The 23,184-nt window shown below is 34.7% G+C and overlaps 1 protein-coding gene across 1 annotated transcript in view; it reads right to left on the reverse strand.

Annotated features, from left to right (window-relative positions):
- Positions 1–23,184, reverse strand: part of LOC138703463 (cohesin subunit SA-1-like) — a 66,102-nt gene that overhangs the window by 14,072 nt on the left and 28,846 nt on the right. Inside the window, exons 12-17 of the mRNA XM_069831343.1 lie at positions 18,167–18,352; positions 14,905–15,058; positions 14,550–14,683; positions 13,341–13,511; positions 11,593–11,813; positions 4,974–5,140 (exon numbers count right to left, since the gene is read on the reverse strand). Coding sequence (XP_069687444.1) covers positions 4,974–5,140; positions 11,593–11,813; positions 13,341–13,511; positions 14,550–14,683; positions 14,905–15,058; positions 18,167–18,352 — 1,033 coding nt within the window. The remainder of the gene's footprint in view (positions 1–4,973; positions 5,141–11,592; positions 11,814–13,340; positions 13,512–14,549; positions 14,684–14,904; positions 15,059–18,166; positions 18,353–23,184) is intronic.

Consider the following 23,184-nt stretch of genomic DNA (forward strand, 5'->3'; position numbering starts at 1 on the left):
TAAAGTGAAGTCTTAAAAAAGTTACAGCTTGTTTGAAAATAATAGAGACTCCAAGGAAAAAAAAAACAATTTTACTGTTACTTTGTCCGCCTGCAAATCTGGGACAACTGCGTGACTGTCTGATGATATAGACCACGCAATCATCATAGAGGTTTAATACAGTCTTCATTCTCTTTGTGAACCAGTCAAAAAAACTTTGGAAAAAATAAGGCAACAGCAACATTCTAATAACCATCTGTTTTCATAGCCATTTCATATCTTAGAAATAGTTGCTCATGTTAATTGTTGAGCTCTTACAGACATTTTGTCAACTATGAATAACATACACTTATGGAGAATGTACCCATCAATGTAAGAGCAGAAATGTAATACCAGCAGGACAGTGCACCACCACATTTCGAAATGCATACACATGAATTGTTAAATGAGAAGTTAGAGGATAGATGGATTGAACGTGCTGGACCTATCACATGGCCTGCCCATTCACCTGACGTTACTCCTTTGGATTATTTTTAACGAGGACTCGTAAAAGAGAAATTCATGTATACAGCACCTACCAACAAAGAAAATATGAAATGAAGAATGTGGCACATTACTTACTACCCGTATGTTGGCAAACGTTAAAAGAGGTCTTCGGAAAAGAAAAGTGCTTAGATGTTAATTGAGGTTATTTTGAGCAGTTAATAAATTAATTAAAAGTAATAGCTTAGGTAATTGTTTTTTATTTAGTATCTTTACCTACTATACCTCATTTCAATCACGCTCTAACTTTTGAAGATCTTTCTTTAGAAAAAAAAAATGTTTCAAACAAAAGTTGTCCGATTTATTGAGGAAACCAAAACATATAAAAAAAATCCAAAATTGAATTCAAATTGTTTGTATGCATCAGAAGTCTGATTAGTGTAATATGTAGCTAATTCGCGATGTATGTAATGGAGGAGGAAAGGAACTGGCCACCCTATCCCATTATCTCGTGGCCTAGTTGCCTCATAAGTGATGCTTTTTGGTATCACTTGTGAGGGTCAGACCTGTCTTCGAACAGTTGAATAAACAATAACAATTGAATATCAAAATATAACTGAACCTCATGCCCCATGACTGGGGCCCAACTGATTGTCGCCCGTGACGCAATCTGAAAGGCCTTCTATCGAGACTTGAAAAGATCAGCATTTAGTTTTATTCATCTATTTAAGAAAAACTTATTCCTTTTCTGTGGCCGTGCCAGAGAATCAGTCCAATTCCGAGTCTTATTTTGAGGTTTCGCAACAAGCTGTTTTTTACGGTGATGGGTTGTTAGCCCTTCTCCCAACCCCCAAGCTGGAGGACTACCCCTCATCAGCTGTCCGCGACTGCTTATTCAATATATTCACAGCTACTCTCCATATCTGGAGGCCGTCTCCTCGATCCGCAACCTGAGGACATGCCATGCCGTGGTGATAGGGACCCACAATACACAAGTAAAGAGATAGGTTTGGAAGTAAATCCCGAAAAGACAAAGTATATGATTATGTCTCGTGACGAGAATATTGTACGAAATGGAAATATGAACAATGGAAATTTATCCTTTGAAGAGGTGGAAAAATTCGAATACCTGGGAGCAACAGTAACAAATATAAATGATACTTGGGAGGAAATTAAACACAGAATAAATATGGGAAATGAATGTTATTATTCGGTTGAGAAGCTTTTATCATCCAGTCTGCTGTCAAAAAATCTGAAAGTTAGAATTTATAAAACAGTTATATTACCGGTTGTTCTGTATGGTTGTGAAACTTGGACTCTCACTTTGAGAGAGGAACAAAGGATAAGGGTGTTTGAGAATAAGGTGCTTAGGAAAATATTTAGGGCTAAGAGGGATGAAGTTACAGGAGAATGAAGGAAGTTACACAACACAGAACTGCACACATTGTATTCTTTACCTGACATAATTAGGAACATGAAATCCAGACGTTTGAGATGGGCAGGGCATGTAGCACGTATATGGGCGAATCCAGAAATGTATATAGAGTGTTAGTTGGGAGGCTGAAGGGAAAACGACCTTTGGGGAGGCCGAGACGTAGATGGGAATATAATATTAAAATGGATCTGAGGGAGGTGGGATATGATGATAGGACTGGATTAATCTTGCTCAGGATAGAGACCAATGGCGGGCTTATGTGAGGGTGGCTATGTACCTCTGGGTTCCTTAAAAGCCAGTAAGTAAGTAAGTAAGTATTTAAGAAAAACTAACTTGTAACAATTTATGTGGGTTGCCTTTTATATCATACATACCAAATAATAAATAAACACTTATAAATATTTCCCTAACTTCGAATATGGGAATTTGATATATTATTTAGCTAATCTCCAAGTTTTGATACGTGATACAGTAACTTCGAAAAATATCTTTTCTGAAATAATCTACGGCATGTATAATAAACATACAGACTGGAGTGCGCCCAGAAACGAAAAACAGACGGATATTAAAAAAAAACACTAGGTTTGATACAAAGAAGAAATTGTTGAAAAACAATACAAAATGTGATGAGCAGGGAACGGATTTATATGGACTAAAAATATATGAAATATGTAAATATATATGTAGTTATTTTTACCAAAATATGGAATTAAATATGGATTTTTACCAAAATATGGAATTAAATATGGACTTAAAATTATAAAAAAATGACTATGTACGTTAAATATTGGTACATTTTAATCAAACTAAACAAAAAATATAATGGACGTACCTTATCTTCCAATGTAGTTTCAACAAAACACAATTTTTATTGTCTGTTACCATAACAATAGGTTACAAACATTTCTTTCAAGTGCTGAAAAGTGAATCTTCTTCTATTGTCTCTGAGGATAGATTTATACTGACTAAAAGAGCGTTCGACGTCACAAGAAGTAACTGGTACATAATTCAATTTCACAATGTCTGCTGGGGATAAGTCCAAGTTAATCTTCACTGTTGATTCACCACTCATCACAGCAACAACCTTTTGTAGTTCTTCATATCCAGGGTTTTTTGAAAGTACAGTGTCCACCTTAGCTCTTACTGCATCTGCAACTTTACCTCTACCACGATTCAGTTGTTCCACAGTACTATTTATAATTTCAAAACTTTCAGATAGTGAAAGGTGCCTATTTTGGAGACTTTTGAGCGTTTTTATGATGCATGAAAATGTATGCTGAATGTGAGCTAAGTCATTCTTCACACTTATGTCACAGGTAACTGTTTTCGCAGTATCAATTGAGACTGCATCTTCAGAGTCCAATGCAAGGAGAACATTGTTAATAGAGTCTATATGTTCGGCATAATATTCAACTGCTTCTAGCCATGTACCCCATCTAGTTAAAATTGGCTTTGGTGGCAATGGAATTTCAGGGTACATTTCTTTCAACACGTTAACTCTACTGGGAGCTTTGAGAAATACTTTTTTCACTGATGAAATCAACAAATCTACTTTAGGGAAATTGTCTCTGACCACTTCTGCCACACGATGAAATGCATGCGCCACACAAGTAAAATGAGTCAATTTAGGATATACAACAGATAATGCTTGTCCAGCTTTGACCATATAAGGGGCAGCATCGCTAATAAAGAATAACACATTATCGTACATAATACCCTTTGGCCACAGGATACCCATAGCTTCGTTGAACAGTTTAACTATAGTTTTGTTATTGCACTTTTCTAGAACATCACAATGTAAAAGAATTCGTTCAGAATATTGTTCACTTAACAAACCGATAACTACATTACCAACAAGTCTACCTTCTTTGTCGGGAGTCTCATCAATGGAAACCCAAATTGAACTATCTTTAATTTCATCTCTTATCTTCTGTATTGTCTCATCGTAGATGGATGGAGCATACGTCTTCCTAAGTGTTGACTCATCCGGGATTGTATGTTGAGTATATTTTTCAAGGAATTCCCTGAAGACCTTATTCTTTAGTTTGTAGAGAGGAATATCAGCAGAGATGAGAGAACGGCACAGGTCGATGTTAAACTCAGATCTTACATTCGATGTTGTTGGTTGTGTTAAAAAAAACAATTGTCTCTGCTTGGAATTTAGTTGTTTGTTGGCCTGATGTTTACTAGTTGCAATGTGTTGTTGCACCAGGAACTTTTGTGTAGATGATACTGCACACTGACACAAATTACAAAATAATATTTTATTGTCAGTTGATAAACCATCTTCTTTAAATTCTGAAATGTAACTTGTTAGTTTTGATTTTAAATTGACTGAATGACGTACTTTTGGCATATTTACCGTCTTTATAGTATGATTTACAAAACTGAACCTATGTGTACTCTGACTGGCATTTAACTGTTGAGCTGCACAACTGAAGTCTGTTAAAAATTTTAAATTAAATTAATACAGTTTTGTAACTTACTTTCCCATTGTTGATAGGACTGCTAATTTTCAAATAACTCTGATGTTAAAGGGATTACTGAACATGTGTTTAAATCTCTATTGTTGAAATGTATTTTTAAAAGTTAATGGAATTTTGTTTTGTTTTATTGTTAAACCTAATATAATATGGACTGTTTTATATGAAATATGGAAAATATATGGAAATTAACGAAAATATGTACTAAACTCTAAAATATGGAAAAATATGGAAAATAAAAGTAGGATTTTTCAACCCTACACATTGTGAAACATAAAGATAATGCAAAATATAAATTATATTAGCTTTATAAGTAAATATGTATTTACATATAAATCCTTTCCCTGGTGATGAGTATATAACTAAAACGTTGATCAATAAAATGTAATATAGTTAATAACACTATATATTACATGATAAGTAAATTGACGGCCCCATCTGTCCTATACTCATTGCACTTCTGCTTATTGGTTAAAACGACCTTCGAAATGAAAATACAGAATGTGCGTGTAAAATATTTTGCGTCTCACAGTACAGCTCTCTCATAATATTTCAACTAAATTAATACATTATTAGTCATTCAATAACATTACCATGGTACTTTCTCCTCTTCTGACTACCAGTTGTCTTCTTATTTGCAGCGCGCTGCCGAACAGTCTTTCCATGAATCAAACTATTGCGATATACAAATAATGGTTGCCAGTCCTCATTGTCAATTATTGGAGTGTAATTCTTAAAGCATTTATCCAGAGAAGTCAAACTGAAAAATAAAGTTCAGATACGTATTTTAGAATATACCTAGTTTCTCATTTCAAACTTTAGACAAATACGCACTTTGTTTAATTCTTATGTAGACTACAAATAACGTGTTGTTTCTGAGAGAGAAAATGCTATGGAACAATATTATTTGCATTTTTATGAACAAATCACTTTAAAACACTTTAAAAGTATGCATGTGCGTGTACATGCACGTTGTTTCTCTGTTATGTTTTTTGGAGAGATTTACAGTTGATCTTCGTTATCTCGAAGTGGTTCCGGAAGCTGGTAATGATTCGAGTTATCGAAAATTAGAGATATAGAAAATATGAAAACATTTGCAACACCTTAAATTATTATTGACGACATTATGTTCTCGCAGTGGTGCTTATTATGCTATACCACAGTCTAGTATATACAGTCACGAAGCTCAATACGTAGTAAATATGCATCCATAGATAGTTGCTAACCACTAGGATCGCTAATATCGCCTCATTACAGACACTGCGAAATAGTACCGGCACAGTCTATTGTTCCTAGCACCCTCACAACTCAAGCTTCGTGACTGTATATACTAGACTGTGGCTATACCGTTATGGTACAAGTACCTGTCTGTAGTGATTGACAGGGGTAGGATATAAATAATTGATTAAATGGCGATCTTACTCGTGTTAATTATGTAAGCATGTGCGGCTTACAGCTGTTTCGGTGCTACTTGACATCATCCTCAGAGCCTACTAGATCTCGGCGCTATCTCAACTTCGCTGCCTGTTGTGTGGATGCGTTCGTGTGATGAAGAGTTGTGACAAATAGTGTGTGTTCTGAAATTGATCTGTGTGTTGAGAATTTGATTAGGGTGTGTTTTAGTGTGTCTGTATATTTCATATTATTCTAGTGTGTTGAGTTTTTGGTTTTTGGGTTGTATGTGTAGAATTTCCATGCCTATATTTATGTTATTTTATGTGTGGTTAGCATTAGTTATGTGTTCGGCATATGTAGATGTATTGTGTCTTCTGGTTATTACTTTAATGTGTTCTTTGTATCTGAGTTTGGAATGATCTGCCTGTCTGTCCAATGTAGAAACTGTCGCAACTATTGCATGTGAGTTTGTATACGCTTGTGTGGTTGTATTTATTTGTTTGTGTGTTGAGATGTTTTTGTAATGTGTTTTCTGTTCTGTATGCTATGTTGTATTTCTGTTTTCTGAATGAAGATGCGATCTTGTGTGTGTTTTTGTTTTCGTATGTTAGTGTGATGTATTTCTTGTGTTCTTGTGTTTGTGTAGGAAAAGTACTAATGGGGTGATTGTTGGAGGACACTTTCAAAGAAAGGAAAATATTAATGTACAAAGCTTGTTGATTTAAAAATATTTCATCACATTCTTTCAATCTTACTTACACATGTTACATACTTTTATTTCCACCTTAAGATCGAGTTAAATAATATTTATTTCCAACTGAGAAGAGAAATATTCATAGAGACATTGACAAAATCGACAAAATTAGGCCTACATGTAAATTATACAGGGTGAAAGTGAAACATCTAACCTTGGAGGTTTTCAAAACGAATAGCTCATGTTGTATGTAACAAAAAACTATAATATCATATTGGTAGAAAGTTCACAGTTTTTCAGAAAAAAATTGTTGATCAACCTCTTATTCGGTAACTATTGCGAGTAGGATCGTGATTTTGTCCATATCGATCGGAAAACTAATAAAGAATAATTTATTTCTCTGACGTATTTCAATAGTGTGGAAGATTTTCATGTAAATTTAATTTTAAAAACCTCTAAATTGAAGGCACTTCACAATGCGAGTTGGTTGCAACATAGCGGCAGAGAACAGCTCATCTAGCGAGATATACCGAGTTCGTTTACCTCTTACATCTATATCACATTTTCTAATTAATCTGCATTCTTCCTTTTGACTTCCTGGCAGCAGCTCATGTTATTGATTGTAGTACACCCCAAGTATTTGAAGCTGTCCACTTGCTCTACTGACTCGTTTAGAATTCGCAAGTTTACCTTCTTTACTTTTCCTCCTATGATCATGGTCTTCGTTTTATTTGTATTTATCTTCATCCCATGCTGCTCACAGCTGTCATTTAGCTCCAGTAGCATATCCTCTTCTGCTAACAACGCCATATCATCAGCAAATCTTATGCACTTTATTCTTCTTCCTTCTACTATCACTCCTCCCATGTTCTGACAACAATTCTTTACTAAATCCTCCATGTAGATGTTGAATAAGGTAGGTGATAAAGGGCATCCTTGATGTATTCCTCTTCCTATTTCCACTTCTTTCTGACATTTCTTCTTTTAGTCTGACTTCGACTCGTTGTTTCATATAAAGATTACTGAACAGCCTTCTCTCTTTCCAATCAAAAAGGTAACGTCCACCTGTCTAAAAGGTTCAATATATAAAATATCTAATTTCCAAATCGTCCAACCTGAAAATGTCTCTTTGTAGAAAGGTCTAATAACGAAAAAGTCCATCCTACACATACAACCCAAGAACCAAAAACTCAACATACTAGAACAATACGAAATATACAAACACACTATAACAACTCAAATTCTCATCTCACAGATCAACTTCAGTACACACACACTATTCGACTCCACTCTTCAACACATTTCAACAATAAAACACACCCACTCAACAGGCAGAGAAGTTCGTGATGCTGTGATCTAGTAGGCTCTGAGGATGGTGTGTGAAGCACTGAAACAGCTGTAAGCCGGACAAATCTTACATAATTAAAACGAGTAAGTCCACTAGTAATCAATTAATTATATTCAAGTGTTAAAAGTAGTGTACACAAGATTCAAAATAGAAAAAGTCCAATTTACATAATGTCCATAAAATAAGCCCTTTATCTGAAAATCTTTTATTTCGAAAATTCGATCAGAAATTGTCCACTACTAAAAGTAAACAAATTTACCTGAATATTTTTAAAATCAATTCTATACACAAACAGTAAAAGTTAAGTAGACTCACAACCCTCAGTCTCCCTGTGCAGGAGGAATCTCCGAGGCTGCTGTCGATCTTAAGGTGATGGGAAATGACCTTTAAATTTAATATCGTGAAACGACAGTGTGCATCGAATCATAAATAAAAATTAAGTCAGTCACCTGCAAATGTTCTTCTGTTGAACGGATCTACATTTGTCATATCCTGAAGATATGTTCGAGGTTTATTCCGTTGGCAAGATATGCAACAAAGCATTTCTGAGAGTAAAACACACTAGAACTTTTCATATTGCACTTGTTCAACTTCATCACGGCTCATACTACTTGAATACCTTCCTTGTGCATCAACTACATTCGATAGATGAAGATCTCTAGTACCTCCTTTCATTACAATAGCCAGCAGCTCTGAATTTGTAACACATTTTGCATTGCAGACTCTCCTATTATAAACACCTCCAATATTTTGACGTTCTGTTTCGGTTTTCAGAATAATAGCGATATAAATTTTACCTATAAAGTAACACAGACAAGTTTGTTGGGTGAAGATTGTTTCTGCCATGTCCGAAGTTTTTAAATAATTTCCTTACAGATTTCATGTCACCGTTTCTGGGCAACGTCACAACAATGACAACACAGAGTTCTCAATAATTACTATTAAAACTATTAAAATTCAGTTATTCGTAATTTTTGGCATTGAATATGATGTCAGCATGGACCGATATGTACATTGGACCCTCTTTCTATTGAACGTTATTTTGTATTGGACCTTCACTTAATGAGACAATATAATGACTGGAACATTTCGTTCTGGAATAATTTGTTCTGGACATTACAACATGGACACTTTCCTGTCTGAACGATTTGTGTTGGACCTTTCAGTACATTGGACTTCATCTCTGTTAATGTTGTTTCATATACATTTATTTAATTGTCATTCATATCAGATTTAAATATTTATAGTCACCTTGTACAGGGACATCATTTTATTTTTACTTCAATTTTTATTGTACCTGAGTTTTTGAATGTACTTCACTCCCACTCCTTCTATTAATGAAGTTCAACCTTCCTCCACACAGATCCAAGACCGCATATACAGTCATAGTAAACAGTACGTTCCAAAAATATGTTCGCGTTTTCCAGTGACGAAAGAACTTTCAATATGAATCATTTTCGGACAGGTACTGTCGTCCATTTGCCTACGTCGTATCCCGGTTTCCCCCATCAGCTTTTATTCACCAGCTAGTGGCTGGGCTGTCTTAGCTCTTTTCTGAGAACATTAATTTCTGTTAGAAATTGGACGTCTACGTAATATTATGCAACTGTTTAAAATAACTTAAATAAAAGGGCCTCGTTAAGTAATTAACTGTCACGTGATTTCCTCCCTTTCTACGACCCTACGACATAACCAGATGGACGGACAGTAGATAGTCTGTCTGAGTAATTTTATCTGTGCGGGTCGGCAGAAGTGAAGATTGAATTTACAGTACGTAAGGTACTCTTTTATAGAGTAGATACAGAATTATTTCAACACGAGTTACTAGTACGAAGGACGAAACTGGTAATTGGGTTAGGTACAATAGTCTATATTGCGATAATATGCACATTAGAACTGAAGCCTGTATCGAAATGAACAGCCACCATTTTCAAAAATGTGTTTAAATATCCATATTATGATTATTTTTAAATTTAACTTCATTCTCTATATTGTACGCTAATATCTGTAGACAGTATAATATATACTGCATAATGAATACGTCCACATGGACAGCTCAGTTCGTGAGTAAAAACACTCATTGTTAATAGACTACTGTACTGTATTTTGAATTAAACAAAAACCTAATGAAAATGATCAAACTCAAAATCGCGATATTTCCTAGTTTACGTAAATGGATGAAATACTTTTCTTCTCCCCTATACCTAGTAAAGTGATTTGTTTGTATATTACGCCAGTATCATCGAACTCCAGTCGTGGAAGGGGAAGCAAACGGCGTTGATCCAAAGGTATAGCCAGGTTAATATTAAAAATGTTAGTAAAAATAAAATGATGTCCCTGTATATTGCAATCGAAAATATCTACATAACAAATGATGTCATACTATTTTAAGTGAATTTAAATTTATGTGAAGTTGACTTTTTGAAGAGTAGGTTATTAGAGTGAACTTACTAATAATATTTAATACACTAACTTCCTTCTGTATTTGCTGTTGAATTGTGTAGTTTACTTTACCCAAAAGATCAAATTTTAGATCTTTATGTATACAGAGTGGAAGATATTCAATGAGAGTCCTTTTAAGGAAAAATCCTTAGCATACTTAAATTACTTAAAAAAACGTTAAATTCGTGTGTACGCACCAATTTCTATCAAAAGATTCATGTTCGCATGTGGAGGAATATGGGTTTGTTTGAGTATATCGTCCAATTGGGAAAATTGTTTCTCGAGCTAAAAACACGATTTTTGTATAAAAGTTAATAAAATCTATAAATTCCAACCGACTGTGCTAATGCTTTCAGAAAGTGTTTAATATGCGTTATGAAACAGTATTCTATCAATCGTTTCGATTTTCCACACAAACAAAATTTTTCTAAAAATTTAGTTTTTGCGAGATTTTAAGCTATATAAACATGAATAAAATTACAAATCCCATCGGATTTTTCTAATTTCTTAAAAAAATGTTAAATTCGTGTGTACGCACAAATTTCTATCAAAAGATTCATGTTTGCATGAGGAGGAATATGGATTTGTTTGTGTAAATCGTCCAATTGGGAAAATCGTCGTTTATTGAGCTAAAAACACGATTTTTGTATAAACGTTAATGAAATCTATCAATTCCAACCGACTGTCCTAATTCTTTCAGAAAGTGTTTAATATGCGTTATGAAACAGTATTCTATCACTCGTTTCGATTTTATACTCAAACAAAATTTTTCTAAAAATTTAGTTTTTGCGAGATTTTAAACTATATAAACATGAATAAAAACTACAAATCCCATTGGATTTTTATAATTTCTTTAAAAAATGTTAAATTCGTGTGTATGCACCAATTTCTATCAAAAGCGTCTCCTCATGGTGTGTGGGGAACCTGGAAAGATGGACACCATCTTGAGTTGAGAGGCAATTCTACAGGGGTGGTTCTCAACTTCTCTCAGGGTTTGTTTGTAGTTTTTATGCTCTCGTGAAAACTTTACTTCAATGGACTTAGGATGTTTGTCAATTCAGGTCTTCAATTTTGTTTCTTTGTGCTAATAGTTTCCAGAAATAATGATTTTACATGATGATGTTTGATCTCATTATCTTTTACACACATTTAGAAATACACAATTTATAAACATCTTTACATTAGAGTTCCCAGATCCGTGATACATGATATAGGCCTAAAATCATGGAATATTTTTTAAACCACTTTAAGTGTTTGATGGTTAAGGCACAGTCAACAATTTTCCCCACTAGTCGATCCTTGTAAAAACATTCCTTCCGTTAGGTTTACTTACATTAACTTTCTGTCTTCCTTCGTCAATTTGTAGGAAAATTCAGTCAAGAATTCAAGGAATGACAAGTTCGGTGGTGGTTCGAACTCATATCTGAAAGATTCCCTCTGACTTTCTGTGTATTTTACAGAGAAAACAATACCGTGATGATGTAGTGTCATAAGGGCTTTGCGATTCTTCCTAGCATCAACGCCAAAGAGAAGAGCAAATCTTTTGGCTAATTCCTGCAAAATTAAACCAAATCTTTAATTAGAAATTAAAGATGAAAATATGTGTTACATTAATATTATTGTCATCTATGTTTATTTGAAATGAATTTTTTAAAATGATTTTCTTTACTATTTCAAGTATATTATACTACAACAATATTCATAACAGATCAATTACTTTAAGTACCTTAGTTAAAATATACCTATTTTGTAATCTAATAACCGTGTACTTTTGTATTTTCTATATTTGTAAATATTATTACATGGTTTCTATTTTACTATTCATTCATTCATTCATAGTGTTCTGCCCAAGGGCAGGTCTTTCACTGCAAACCCAGCATTCTCCAGTACTTCCTATTTTCTGCCTTCCTCTTTGTCACCACATACAATCCATATATCTTAATGTCGTGTATCATCTGATATCTTCTTCTACCTCGAACTCGTCTCCCGTTCACTATTCCTTTCACTGCATCCTTCAGGAGGCAGTTTCTTCTCAACCAGTGACCCAACCAATTCCTTTTCCTCTTCCTGATCAGTTTCAGCATCATTCTTTCTTTACCCACTCTTTCCAACATGGCTTCGTTTCTTACTCTGTCTGTCCACTTCAGCCAGAAAGTCAAAATGGGAATAGCAATGGCAAAGGAAGCTTTTAATAGAAAAAGGAGCATCTTCTGCGGACTTCTGGAAAAAGAACTAAGGAAAAGACTAGTGAAGTGCTTTGTGTGGAGTGTGGCATTGTATGAGGCAGAAACATGGGCATTACAACTAAATGAAGGGAAACGAATAGAAGCATTTGAAATGTGGATATGGAGAAGAATGGAGTGTGTGAAATGGACAGACAGAATGACAAATGAAGCTGTGTTGGAAAGAGTGGGTGAAGAAAGAATGATGCTTAAACTGATCAGAAAGAGGAAAAGGAATTGGTTGGATCACTGGCTGAAAAGAAACTGCCTACTGATGGATACACTGGAAGGAATGGTGAATGGGAGAAGAGTTCGGGGCAAAAGAAGATATCAGATGATAGACAAGGTTAAGATATGTGGATCATATATAGGGACTAAGAGGAAGGCAGAAAATAGGAAAGATTGGAGAATGCTGGGTTTGCAGTGAAAGACCTGCTCATGGGCAGAACACTTTCACTCACATCGTTTTCAATTAGTTTATCTGCTAATTTGGCAGTTATCTATATTACACCCTAGATGATACGAGATGATAATATTAATGATGATGATATAATGATTATTATGATGATGATGGAGATTTTTTGATACACTGTATAACAAAGGAACTGGAGTTCCAGGAGAAAATCTTTGTGTTACTTGGATCACAGGCTCACCCAGCACGTAATAAATCGTGTGTATGTCGGGGATCGAATCTGGGTTCACAGGTTATGAATTCAGAGCTCTAATCACTAGACCGCCGTAACTACCAAATTATAATGAAGTATGAAATAATATGTAGGCCTATACTAAAGACATGAAAGAATTAAGTTAATCAAAATACTGGACAAGTAAACATTTCGAATAGGAGTTATGGCCTCACCTTCAGGTAGATGAAATTTCCACACTGTCTATTAATTTGAGTTTGATTTTTTTCCAAGTTCTGGTACACAAGAGTCAAACTCATCAACATGGTTACTGCGCCCTTTGTTTTGTTGCCTTCTCGGATTAATCTCATTGTTGCCTTTAAGATATCTCCGTATTCATTATAATACTGTAAAGACAGTAATTTATTGTTATTATTCTAAACATATTCTGCAGGTAAATTAAGTATCAATATTAACTATCAAAATGATTAATACTAGAAATACCATGCGATTGTGCGATTATATTAACATAATAGTTGTCCTAAATTTCTGATTAATGTTAATATAATAGTTGATAATACATACTTTGAAGTGTTGTGAATTAGTTAATGAAAAATATCAGTCGACTAGGACGATCAGGATAAAGAATTGCTATATCACATAACAATATTGACGTACTTACTTACTTACAAATGGCTTTTAAGGAACCCAGTGGTTCATTGCCGCCCTCACATAAGCCCGCCATCGGTCCCTATCCTTTGCAAGATTAATCCAGTTTCTATCATCATATTCCACCTCCCTCAAATCCATTTTAATATTATCCTCCTACCTGCGTCTCGGCCTCCCCAAAGGTCTTTTCCCCTCTGGTCTCCCAACTAACACTCTATATGGATTTCTGGATTCGCCCATATGTGCTACATGCCCTACCCATCTCAAACGTCTGGATTTAATGTTCCTAATTATGTCAGGTGAAGAATACAATGCGCGCAGTTCTGCGTTGTGTAACTTTCTCCATTCTCCTGTAACTTCAGCCCACTTAGCCCCAAATATTTTCCTAAGAATCTTATTCTCAAATACCCTTCTGTTCCTCTCTCACAACCATACAGAACAACCGGTAATATAACTGTTTTATAAATTCTAACTTTCAGATTTATTGACAGCAAACTAGATGACAAAAGCTTCTCAACCGAATAATAACAGGCATTTCCCATATTTATTCTGTGTTTAATTTCCTTCCGAGTGTCATTTATATTTGTTACTGTTGCTCTAAGATATTTGAATTTTTCCACCTCTTCGAAGGATAGATCTCAAAAATATTGACGTATGTATTTTCAAATAGATATTATTGCAAAAGAATAAAATTATTTATGAGTTACAAGAAAGAGTTAACATACTAATGAGAGAAATGTGAGAAAGATGTCTACAAAACTGAAGACTATACTAACCTTCACATAATGCTTAAACACTTCTGCTGCTGCTCTAATAGACAGACTATTGCACGTAATTAATCTGCAAAATGATGCCAGCAAGTTTCTTCTCTTTCTTGATGCTGCAATCTGAGTATGAAATTGATTATCACCTGTTAAATAAAAATAATCGAAAGTTAAACTTTATTATGAAAACTCATGCCTTCATTATACTGTAAAATTTGGAAGTTATATAAAAATTTAATAATAGTAATAATGATGATACTGATGATAATAATAATGATAATAATAATAATAATAATAATAATAATAATAATAATAATAATAGTAATAAAATGATTTCTATCAATTTGTTAAAGCATTAAAATCTCACCAATGTCAGCTGCAGTGAACACATACTGCTGGACAAAATCGATAAGTTGTAACTCTAGTCCAAAATCCACTTCATAAACCAGCTCTGACAGCTGAACTTTACTGCCCAGGTTTTCGGAGAACGCCAACAGAAGATAACATACTGACCGGTACGCCTGAAATGAATATAATTCTTTTGAGATGAAAATCACCACAGAAAAAAATATATAACTTCTATCCTTTTCCTCTTCGGTCTTTGACTGAAATGCTTCAGTATAATTTTTATATGAGAATTCAATTGAACTAAAAAATAAAAAAAATAAAATATGACGTACGATTCTAGTCCTTTTTTACTTGTAACTTCTATATTCAACCTAGATTAATAGATGACGTGGAACGATTTTGTAAAACGGAAATTACACTGACGTCATTCGACTTCGATTGCCATAGATATGAAGAGTCCACTGCAAGAATGATGGATGTCACTTTCTTGTCGAAAATGAACCAAGACTGTCAATGCATAGCTTAAGACATATAGAATGTACATAGAGAGTTATATGGCATTAGCACTGATAGTCATTGTCCAGTAATGATCGGAAAATCACAGTTAAGCTTTGAGCGCTAAACATTTCAAACTTTCAATTGCTTCTCCTGCAAAATGTATTCCAAATGATATCCATCATTCTTGCAGTGGACTCTTCATATACTTACGTCATATCCGATAACGCAATAATGTGAACGAGTCCATTCCGATATACAAGAAGTGTCCGCATATATACAGATGGAAGTGAAATAACCCTGCAGATTTTCAGAGCGAATAATTCATGTTGTATGTAACAAAAAAGTGTAAATACCATATTGGTGAAATGTTCATAGTTTTCTCAGCAAAAAATGTTTCTTCCCCTGCCCCAAATGTTTAACACCTTCTTATTCGGTAACTATTGCGAATAGAATTGTGATTTTTGTTCATATCGATAGAAAATCTAATAAAGAATAATTTATCCATCTAGAGCATTTCAATAGAGTGGACGGTTTTCGTGTAAATTTAATTTAAGAACCACTAATTTGAAGCCACTGAACAATCCGATTAGATTGCAAAGTTGTAGGGCCTAGTAGTTCACTAGGGCAGACAGAACTGAGATAGTTGACCTCTTACAGCTGTGTTACGAGAAGAGAGAGGATTGTGGTAGTCGTGATGTTGTCAAACTGCTAAACTTCCAACTCAATTTTTTAATTAACCGTCGATTTAATCACAAAACTTAATATAGTTTTTCTATTCATTAAAGGGTATCCTATCCTCCCTTTCAATTTGCAGGATTATTTCACTTCCACCCTATATACATAATCTACTTGGAAGAGTTCATTATAATCCATGAGAGGTTTTTTTTTTACATTGGGGAATTTAATTGAAGTGAATTTTATTATGGCAGGCAGAGTAATTATCTCATCCCCCCATGTTATATTGCTACCTATGCACTTCATTAAAACTAGGTACCCAGCTTTGAAGCCGAGGGCTTGCACTATATTTTATATTGAGTTGTGCTTTGACATGGATGGGACACAGACACGTACACAATACGCACGTTAATGCGTAACTATAGAAAGTTAATACAATTTATGAAGTCCTTGCTACACTAGTTCTGTTACTCATAAGAAGAAATCTTAAACACTAAAATGTAATCGATATCACTGGTGTTGAAATGCTTCAGACAAGTAATGAAATAAGTGGAAATAATTATTATGGAATTAGTAGTGTTAGCCAGCAGCTGTCAGGCATCTTCAAATGAGTTACAGCACAGTTCGGAGAATTCTAAGAGAACATCTTAATCTTTACCCATAAACTAAAACCAGTGTTCGTGCTCAAAGACAGTGACAAGCAGAATATATAAGACTTTGCTTTATTTGTGCTAGCAGAGATCCAACTTAATATTTATTGCCTGGACAAAGTTTTTTGGATAGACGAAATAAACTTCTTTTCTTAATGATGGTGTTAACATACGTAATTGCAGAATTTGGTCTGCAAATGACCTTCAGGTTTTAATTCAACAATGTCTTCATGATTGAAAAGTCACTGTATGATATGGCTTCACTTTAAAATTCATATTGGTCGATGTTTCTTCGAAGGAGATAACAATGGAATACTGGTAACAGAGACTGGGGAAATGCTTAACGATATTTTAGATCGGGTTTTCGTGGCACATCTAACAACCCCACAACAATTGAGGACCGTTTTTGCAAAACTTGCTAATTGCAAAATTGGCAAAATTGATAGTTTGATGGATTCGTTAACATAAGGCAGGCTTCTACATGATGTTCAAGGCGTCTTAGTAAAATTGGGTTATTTCTCTTCATTGTAGTGTGTCAAAGTGTGATCATTTTTTCAAAACTTGCTTTCTACTGTAAGTGAGAGTTACAGCAAAACTTGCTTACTATAGTGTTTTTTTTTCTCCTGTAAAATTTAGTTTTTTCAGTTAGCAAGTTTTGCAAAAACGGTCCTCAATTGAAAGCTGCTATCTCGCAAGAAATTTGGAATATTCCAAGACATTGTGTGAAAAATGCTGTGCGTAGTGACGCAGAAAGAATGGTGTTTCTTGAACAAGAGAATGCCAGATATATTTCCAACGTTTTGTAAAAATCAAACCCCATTTTTGGACTAACATAGTGATGTTTTTGTTCTTTTTTACCTAAGATATTACAAAATTTTTTAACTTTGAAGTGACAAAGCAGAATTTTTCTCTACTGAAAATAATACTGAAGCTGATATTGGTTATTTTCGTTTTTGTCGCCCTCAGTTGTGTAGGGGAAAAGCGCTCTCCTCTACAACCAAGGTTGCAGTTTAAAATCCAGCTGGTGTTGATGTATTTTTCTGGATTCAACAGCCGAAACACAAGTCTTCCAGGAGGGACCTTAAGCCATGTGACCCGCGTCGAAGTTTTCCGGCACGTTATAGAATTCCAAGCCTAAATTAGAGCCCCTGGATCAAATTTCTCCTCTCTCACGTCCTAGTAATATCTTAGTTGCATACTAGGTAGAGTTTAAGGCGATGAGCTTACCACTTGTTGCTCTACCCCTGTCGGCAAATAGGCCTAAGTGCAACTAAATTTCTTGTAGGTATTGAAACCTCCGTCATAGGGTATCTAGTGTATGATCCAGCATCAGAACAAAGGGTTAAATACATACATTTTCGTTTCTGGTATTCACGTTAGTAAGAAAATACGAAATTAAACTTAGTTCCTCTTAACAAGGGACAATTCAATATTGTGTAAGCCCCTCTGTTTACTTACACTCTCCATGCAGTTCCGAATATTGCCACCTAAGATTTCTTTCATTGCGTCCATGTACATATGCAATCTTGTTCTTAGTTCTTGTAATTCTCCAGAGATGTTAACACCAGCTTCTGTTATATTTTCAAGATGATTCAAATCCCACAAAATGGCAGTGAAGCAAGCTGATATGCAATGTTCCACTCCCTGTAAATTAATAAAATTCTATGAGAATGAAGTGATACATGCTAAATATCACCAATTTCAATCTTAAGGCATATAAACTTATAAAGTTTATATGCCTTAAGATTGAAATTCATTAAATACTTATTAATAATTTACCAGGCATATTGATATATTAAAATGAATTGTAAATTAAATATCACCAAGGAAATGGCAACAAATAGATATAAAAGTGGTATACGAAATATGTCACCACGGAAATGGCAACAAATAAATACGTAATGGTATGTGAAATATCTTGTAGACCAAATGCTGTAATCAAACTAGAAGTTAATTGTTCGTAAAAACAAATATTAGCTAAATAATTTTATCCAATAATGTAATACTTAGGCATAGTACATGTCTGGACTGTCCTAAACAATAAACACTAGAGTTAGTAAGTAATACGTGAAATAATACAAAATGTACGCAATACTAGCAATGGGAGGAAATGTATCCCAAACGAGGCAGTTATTACAAGGGTTAATAAGCTAGGTCAATATTGCGCTAGTCTTTTTAAAGCAGGCCATGAGTAAAATATCTATTTTAACCTATTTAATTTTTAAGTTAGAGACTTGTTTTTATACACAAGCGCGTCTGCCTCCAGCCTAACAGGCTCAGGTTCAATTCATGCCGGGGTCAGAAATTTTAATGTAAAATTTCTATATCGGGACTAGGAGAGATGGCGGTGCACAACTTCTAATCACTAAATTGTGCACCAATATGCCTGAGTTAAATCCCAAATATCTCCGCAATGCATATGAAGAGAAGGCATATGTCACTGTTGATAGTGTTTCGTCCGTCGGATGGGAACGTTGAACCTGGCGGCCCCCTTGGTGCTATTAGACAGGAGTAGGCTACATGCCAGCACCGTGTTTCCCCTTCTCCCTTCCTCACCATCATCATCATCACCCATTCTCTACACTACACTTACACATGCACTCACCCTAGTACAGGACATAACTCTTCACAGATGCACATCATGCATAACGCGGCCCGCCGAAGTGGTGTGCAACTTGAAAATGGGTCACAGTCCTGCCATTTATCCACAGTATGCAGAACCCGAATCACGCAAGTGAAGTGAGAAGACATTACACACACGTACATGTCTATTAATAATGATGTTAATTTCATGTTTTCAGTAGTTTAAGAGTTATTGAATGAAAAAAAAGCATATTTAAAAACTTATGCATCCCCTTAAATTTCAAGTATCTGCTTCAAATATTTTTTCACAATATCTTTGATATTTATAGAAAGTTGCTATGCTTTCACATTTTTTTAGTTTTATTTTGTAAAACAGGAAAAAATTAACCTATTCATATTCAAATTTATAAAATTTACAGAGTACATGCATACATTTTACTTTTTATTGAAAGTTATTTTCTTTTAAAACAAAAATACCACCATAACTTTATTAAGCATGCTTTAAAGAACATGCTGTAAAAATTTCAGCTTCCTAGCACAACATTTGTGGAATTCTTAGTAACAAGAATGCAGAGAAGTGGACAAAAAAGTATGGAGGAATGAGTTTAAAAGTTCGCATGGATTTTAAACTTAATAAGCGCAGCCTTTTAAAGATGGTGTAATTAAAGACATAACCGCTGTAGAGTTATAAAACTTCGTCAAAATGTAAAGTACCTTAATTTTTGTTAAGAAAAAGAATATTATTTTTTTTTAACAAAAACTGCCAAATTTTCGGCCATCGTCTGCCTTTAAGTTACTATAACTGAATTTTTTTAAAATAAGGATTGGTATTTCTATTGTGCATAGGCTATGTAGGCCTAACAGGCATACAAAGTAGGACCATTTCACGGAATTATTTTTACTCCACTTGAAATACACTTCTGCAATCGCTTCTTGAAACTTATCATGTCACTAACACGTAATTTCTGATCAGTGTGTTAAATATCATGCCACATCTTGTGTTTCATCTCTTTAATATCGTGTAATTATGGCAGAACACCCTCTCTTTTAAATACTTTTGCAGACTTTGCACATGGTCTTCCCCAGACATAACCTCTTCCTACCTAGTGATTTCATGGCCTTTACGTTCACCAGATTTCACAGCTTCAGATTTTTTCTTATGATAGTATTTGAAACAGAGGGCTTTGTCCCTTGGATTACATGATATTCATGAGCTGAAGAACAAGATTCGGTATGAAATTAACACATTGGTCAGGAGTTGTATGTTTCTGTCATAAGTTTCCAGAAGAAACTTCAGTAGTGCATTCCAAATGGAGAAGGTCACCTGAGTTGCATGGTTCTTTAAAAACTATATTCAAGTGTCGTCCAAAGAAGCGCTGGATTGAAAATTCAACTGTGCGATCGTAACAGGCCATATGGCCTAATACTTGAAGAGATGAAGAAGAAGAAAAGAAGATGATGACGATGATGATGATAATGATAATGATAATAATAATAATAATAATAATAATAATAATAATAATAATAATAATAATAATAATAATACTTATGGCTTTTAAGGAACCCGGACGTTCATTGCAGCCCTCACATAAGCCCGCTATCAGTCCCTATCCTGAGCAAGATTAATCCAGTCTCTACCATCATATCCCACCTCCCTCAAATACATTTTAATCAGGGGCGTATTTTGCGGACTACCGGGGCTACCGGAGGTAGCCCAAGGAAATTACAAAAGAAAAAGTTTATAATATAACATAATGTAATAATTTTGTATTATTAGTTTTACCACAGTAATTAAAATTAAAGTAATTGTTAGATTTATATGCGCTCTCTGCTCTCGAAAAGAAACAAGTTGTCAAGGCGGCATCGCTGGAGAAACCGCTTGCTACGTGAGGTAGCCTGTGACCGTACCGCACACGCTGTCCTTCGCACAACTGCCCATCACCCCGCTCTCTTCTGTTTCCATCGTGCAGTGAGTTGCCGCTCTCGTGATCGGTTTCTTCGCAGGCGCGAAGCAGCAATACGCTTAGCACGCTAGCTCATGAATGTAATTGTGTTCTTGCAGTGCAGTATTTTAAATTTGTGATTTGTTCGAGTGTCTAAGAGTTATATTAATTGTGAATTATTAAGTTTTTAATTTCCCAATTAAGTGGTATTGTGAAAAATATGGCAGAACAAGTTTCTGGAGAGGTTTGTGTTGAAAATGACTGTGTAATAAAAGGTTTATTAAAAGTGCCTTTTAACCGTCGTACATACAACGAGGAAGTTGAAATTGTGAAAATGGAAAGACCAACTCCTGAGTTAAATTTGTCCATGGACGTAAAAGAAAAACAGCGTGACTACACACGCCATTTCACTTCAACATCATATGGTAAGTGGAATTGGTTGTGTGGTAGTTCTAAACTGTCTAAACTATTTTGCTGGCCATGTTTGTTATTTAGCCGCGAAACTAATGTGTGGTCAAAAGAGGGTTTTCTAATATCAACTCCCTTCGAACGGCAGTCCTAAAACACGACAAATCAAAAGCTCATATTTGTAGTAGCATGAACTTTGCAAACTTTGGGAAGACAAGAATTGATTTACAGCTAGATAAGCAAAAAGCTCTACATATCAACCAACACAATGCTCCTGTGGAAAAAAAATCGGGAGATTTTACTGCGTCTTATTAACGCAGTCTGCTTTCTAGGAAAACAAGAATTGGCTTTTCGGGATCATAATGAGAGTGTGGAATCAGACAATAGAGGAAATTATATTGAATATTTAAGTTCCTTAAGTGAATTTGACCATTTACTGGCCAATCATCTTGAGAGTTCAACAGTATTTCGTGGTACTTCTCCCGCAATTCATAATGACTTAATATTTGCTATAAGTGGGGTTATGATAAAGAACATAAAATCTGAAATAGAAGAAGCACCTTTAGCGGCCATTGTTGTTGATGAAACAAGTGACTGCTCTAATCAGAGACAATTGTCCACTGTTTTAAGATACGTCGATAGTACTGCCAATGTTCAAGAACGGTTTATAGGATTCACAAATGTCAGTTCGGGCAAAACTGCTGCTGCTTGGTTTCAGCATGTGGAAGGTATTATAGTAGAATACAATGTCGGCAATAACTTAATTGCACAGACATACGATGGTGCTTCAGTTATGGCGGGAAATATTAATGGCTTAAAAACAAAAGTTCAAGGAAAGTATCCTCAAGCACTATTTGTCCATTGTTACAGCCATGTTCTCAATTTAGTTTTGCAACAAACTACTTCATCCATTCCAGAATGCCGCATTTTTTTTCAAAACACTGTCGGGTTTAGCTGCATTTTTCTCATCATCTTCTAAAAGATCAGAAAAACTCAAGAATTTATGAAAAAGAAACTCCCAAAAGTAGCACCAACTAGATGCAATTTTACATCTCGGCTTGTAAATACAGTAAAGGAATACAGAGAACAACTGACTGCTTTCTTTGAAAATATCATTTGTAATGACTCTGAAGAAAACTGGGTTGATGATGTAATTGTGCAGGCTCAAGGATATTTGTATTTTTTTTCACACAGTTTCAGAATATATTTCTTCTTGAAGTCTATGCTAGAGTGTTCGCACATACAGATGTGCTCTACAATATTCTTCAGACAAAAAGTCTAGACATAGCATACTGCTTGCAAGAGGTATCAAAGTTAAAAAAAAATACTATATCCGAGTTCAGACGTAGTGGGTTTCCGTCCATATGGAGTAATATGGAAAATGAAAATTCTTCAGCCAATACAATGGAACCACCATTAAAGCGAAGAAAAGGAGATGATGAATTGAAATACAGACAGCTGTACTACAGCATACTATATCGTATACACATGGAAATTACTGACAGATTTTCTGATTATGGAAAGCTTCAGTTCACATATCTT

The sequence above is a fragment of the Periplaneta americana genome, chromosome 7 (assembly GCF_040183065.1).
Source record: "Periplaneta americana isolate PAMFEO1 chromosome 7, P.americana_PAMFEO1_priV1, whole genome shotgun sequence".
NCBI classification, from domain to species: Eukaryota; Metazoa; Arthropoda; class Insecta; order Blattodea; family Blattidae; genus Periplaneta; species Periplaneta americana.